General features: G+C 51.6%; 1 protein-coding gene across 1 annotated transcript; it reads left to right on the top strand.

Moving 5' to 3' along the window:
- Nucleotides 1–760: 760 nt before the first annotated feature.
- Nucleotides 761–2422, top strand: LOC125519455 (uncharacterized). The gene is made up of 3 exons (XM_087534130.1): nucleotides 761–770; nucleotides 941–1268; nucleotides 1708–2422. Exons 1-3 carry the CDS (start codon nucleotides 761–763, stop codon nucleotides 2042–2044), a joined length of 675 nt encoding a protein of 224 aa, XP_087390256.1. The 3' UTR covers nucleotides 2045–2422.
- The last annotated feature ends 1757 nt before the right edge of the window (nucleotides 2423–4179 follow it).

The raw sequence follows: 4179 nt of genomic DNA, 5'->3' as shown, positions 1-4179 counted from the left end.
GTATGATGTTGGACATGCAATTCGCACCACAACCTCCCACCCTCTGCCGCATAAAAACAAATTATAAAAAATAAAAGTAGATAAATAGAAAACAAAAACATAGATGAATAGAAAAGAAATCCTCACCTACCACGCCAGCCCCAAAACACACATATTTTTAAAAAGAAAAAGAAAACTAGATATTATTTAAAAAATCACAAAACACCCGTATTTTAAAAAATAAGAAGAAAAGCGAAAGCAAAAATAAATATGAAATGAAAAAGAAACTCAAAACAAAAATCACAAACAAAAATACAAAAGATGGGAAAATGAAAAATAAACTAAAATAGTGAATAAAAATGCAAAAAAGAAACCAATAAGGTAAGATTATAGTAGATTAAAGTTAATAATTTTTGCCTGATTTAAAAAATGTAAAAACATACATATTCATAGATCCTATTTAAATTTGTTCGCTATTCCTACTGGCCTCCTACTACGACTACAAGCTTGCAGCCGCTGGAGTATAGCTCAAGTACAATGCGTAGCCACAACAAATTCAGTTTACCTACACTCGCTGGAGAGAAGGAAGAACTAGCTGCAGCCGGGGGCGCGCCGGGGGGCGGGGGGGGGGGGGGGGCGCCGAAGAGGCAGTATCTATCTTAGGGTTCAGGGTGGGGGCGGTGGAGTCCGGCGGTGGTGGGGAGGTGGCGTGGGGATTTGCTGGAGAAAAAACTCGGCGCATGGGGCCTAGAGGGATGGCCGGGGCGGAGGAGGACCGGCAATGGGGAGTGGTACCTGGGAGGGCGGGACGGCGAGGCCGCGGGGGCCGACGGCGAGGCCAGCGGTGGCTAGCAGCTCAAGGGGATGGAGGTTGAAGAAGCACTATGGGCCTTTGATTTCACATCCAAAGGCTCAGAAATCGACTGGCCACAAATGAAAATTTCAGCTGATTGATTTCTAGCCATTCCCCAACAAATTGGCATCACGCATATTCTTGCTGGCCTCCTACTACGGCTACAAGAGCTTCCGCCGTCGCAACCCCCGGAAGCCCGGACCAACGTTGCTGGAAGCTGTTGCCTCGACAAGCGCACGGGCGCGGCCATCTCGGCGCCGGCAGGACAAGTTCGATCGCCTCCGCCGTCGGCGGCCTGGCTTTCCCCGACGTCCCGGCCGGGCGGAGCAGTGTTAGAGGAGGCCCTCCACTGGGCCTCGAACCTGCCACCCAGACTTCCTTCGCCGTCCTCGAAGGTCTCGGCCAGTTCGTGCGGGGCCTGGAGTACGCGGCGGAGGTACAACCAGTGACGCACTACGTCTCCTCTGCTTGGATTGCTTCCGTGCGCAGCTCGGTGGCATGGCAGAGTTGCCATTTGGGGCGCTCACGTCACGCACGCGCATGTGAGCGGGGAGCCTCCCCTGCTCAGGGCGCTCGCTGATGGCAGTGATTCTGACCGGGATCACTTACAATAAGACGAGCAGGTTCCCAGTTTCTCCATGGATCCCCTTCTGTTTTGGATTTAGCCGTGCCAGATTGCGCATTAGCGGCCACCAGCTCAGTTCCTATGATTGAAAAAACTATTATTATCACCAGGCACGTCGCACTCAGCCACAGCCCACAGGCCATCGCCATGCATGACAGCTCGCTGCAGTGCACGCACCGGCGCCATTGTTTACGATAAGCTCTCTTTCTCCTTCCTTTGTCGTGACGCCTCGCGTCACTCGCTGGTGCAGGTGGGACCCGAACATGTCGGCGGCGCTGCCGGACGGCGAGGTCTTCTACCTGGTGGCGCTGCTGCAGTTCTGCCGGCCCTACCCGGGCGGCGGCCCCGCGGTGATGGAGCTGGTGGCGCAGAACGGCGCCATCGTCGACGCCTGCCGGAGCAACGGCTACGACTTCAAGATCTACTTCCGGCGCTACCACACCGAGGCGGACTGGGCGCGCCACTTCGGCGCTAAGTGGGCCCATTTCGTCGAGCGCAAGGCCCGCTACGACACGCTGGCGATCCTCGCGCCGGGCCAGAAGATCTTCGCCAGGACACCTTCGTCGTCACGGGTCGATCGATCGTAGCTGTTGTTGGCCGTGATGATGGCGGTGGTGATGATGATGATGATGATGATGAAGATCTCGATCGACAAGGGATGATGATGATGATGATGATAGAGTCATTATTCATTAGGCACATTGGGGGACAAAAGGGCTCCATGGATGTTGTCAGGGGACTGTGATAGGGAAGGGTTGCAAAGAAAACGAAACATGCGAACTTTTCTTCATCAGGACACCCGTCCCCTAATTAGAAATTCAACTAAGTAAATTAGTTCATGGAAGCGTGCATCAAGCCGTGAGCTCTAATCCTCTTGCAGAATAGTGTCTCACGAGAGCGACTCCTGCCCCACGCATCTCTTTGTTATTCCTTGGAAATTTCTTACATCATCATCCCACACGCTTTATCTTCCTGGTCATTTTCCCCGAGCCGCATAAAAAAAGCAAGGATGGAAATCCCTCTCAAATTAACTCATCCCCATCAGCATTCTTATTCTCTGCTCCTCGTCGCATCTATTGAGATTGCAATTTCCCTACCGGGTATTCAAATTGACATTGTTCAAGTATTATCTGTGTTCCTCCATGAAAGTCATTTTTTTGTTATAATAATTGACTTCTCTTATTAATTGACTTTATTTGGACCTAAAGCCTGATTCTAGATTAGGCACCGGGTCCCAAATATCACCAGATCCCTTTTCTCGTTCGCTGGTTCACGTTGTCATGCAAAGGTTAAGGACGAGCCGTGGAATCATGGTGACAATCGATGCAGAGACCGAGGGGTATTTCCCTCTTTTCGAAAAAAATGGCGACTATAGATCATAGCTGTTGTTGACTATAATGATGGTGATCACCCTGCTGATTCTAGCCATGGTGGTGATGAAGATCTCAACAAGGGGAAATTATGATAACAATTTATTATTTGGCTCCATCTGTCTCCTCTCAGCCCATGCACGTGTTTGAACTTTTACAATCTTCTGCATGGACCTTGGAGTGCGTCACTTCAAGCTTCAGCTAAAAAAAAAGGTTCCAGAAAGCCGTAGAAATAGGGATTCCCTTTGTTTTACTATCCAAAGTTCTTTTAGGGTGTGTTTGGTTGAACAACCAAGTGAAATGAAATGTAAGAGCAACTCTATAGATTTGACATATCGGGCGACTGCCATCCACCACATATGGAGGCTATGGATTAAATTGCACAAAACCACCACTTTAAAGGCTAGGTTTGCGAAAAACACTACAATACATTTTTTTGCAGAAAACACCATGTCTACGGTAATTTTTTTGTAAAAGAACACTGACCGGCGTATCTTACGCTGTTAAGTAAGATTATGACAGGTGGGTCCCATTTTTGGCTCAAGTGGCATAACGTTTTACCGAAGACAGTGTTAGATAGCTAAAAAAGCAAAAACACCCGCAAGTTTTTACCCTTGTTCTCCGCAGGCCCTTGCCTTGTGCTGCCATCAGCTAGCCGCCAGAGGAGAGGAGCTCCCCACCCCGCGCGCCGTCACCTCCGGCGAGGGATGCCGCGCTGTCGCCCCGTTTTGCCCCAGCGCCGCCACGTCCGGATCCGGCGAGTGATGCCGTGCCGCCCCGCCGATTTGGCCTCCAGCGCGAAGAGACGCCCAGCGAAGGCTGCCGGATCCGGTGAGGTATCCCGCGTCGCCGCCCCGTTTTGCCCCCAGCGCCGCCACGTCCGGCGAGGGATGCCGCGCCGCCACCCCGTTTTGCCCCCAGCGCCCCACGTCCGGATCCGGCAAGGGATGCCGCGCCGCCCCGCCGATTTGGTGTCCAGCACGAAGAGACGCCTAGGGACGGCTGCCGGATCCAGCAAGATATGCCGCGCCGCCGCCCCGATTGGCCTCCAGCGTGAGGAGGCGCCCAGTGCCGGCTGTCGGATCCGGCAGGGGATGCCGTCGTTGCCTCGATTTGGCCTCCTGCACGAGGAGGCGCCCAACGTAGGCTGCGTTGACCGCCCCAACTTGTGGCGAGGATGCACTCGTCTGATTTCATTTTTTTCTTTTTAATTTAGGGGTGTCTGTGTAAAATCTATAGATTACTTTGTAAAATTAGATTAAACTTGACCTGGCATGAAATGTTATGCCATGTCAGCAAAAAGGGGCCCCAACTATCATAAGCATGCTCAACCAAGCTAAATCCGTCGATCA

Source organism: Triticum urartu, chromosome 7A (assembly GCF_056163025.1).
Source record: "Triticum urartu cultivar PI428250 chromosome 7A, HENAU_Tu73, whole genome shotgun sequence".
Lineage (NCBI taxonomy): Eukaryota > Viridiplantae > Streptophyta > Magnoliopsida > Poales > Poaceae > Triticum > Triticum urartu.
Note: the sequence above shows the minus strand (reverse complement) of the source record. Positions and strands in the feature narration are given on the sequence as shown.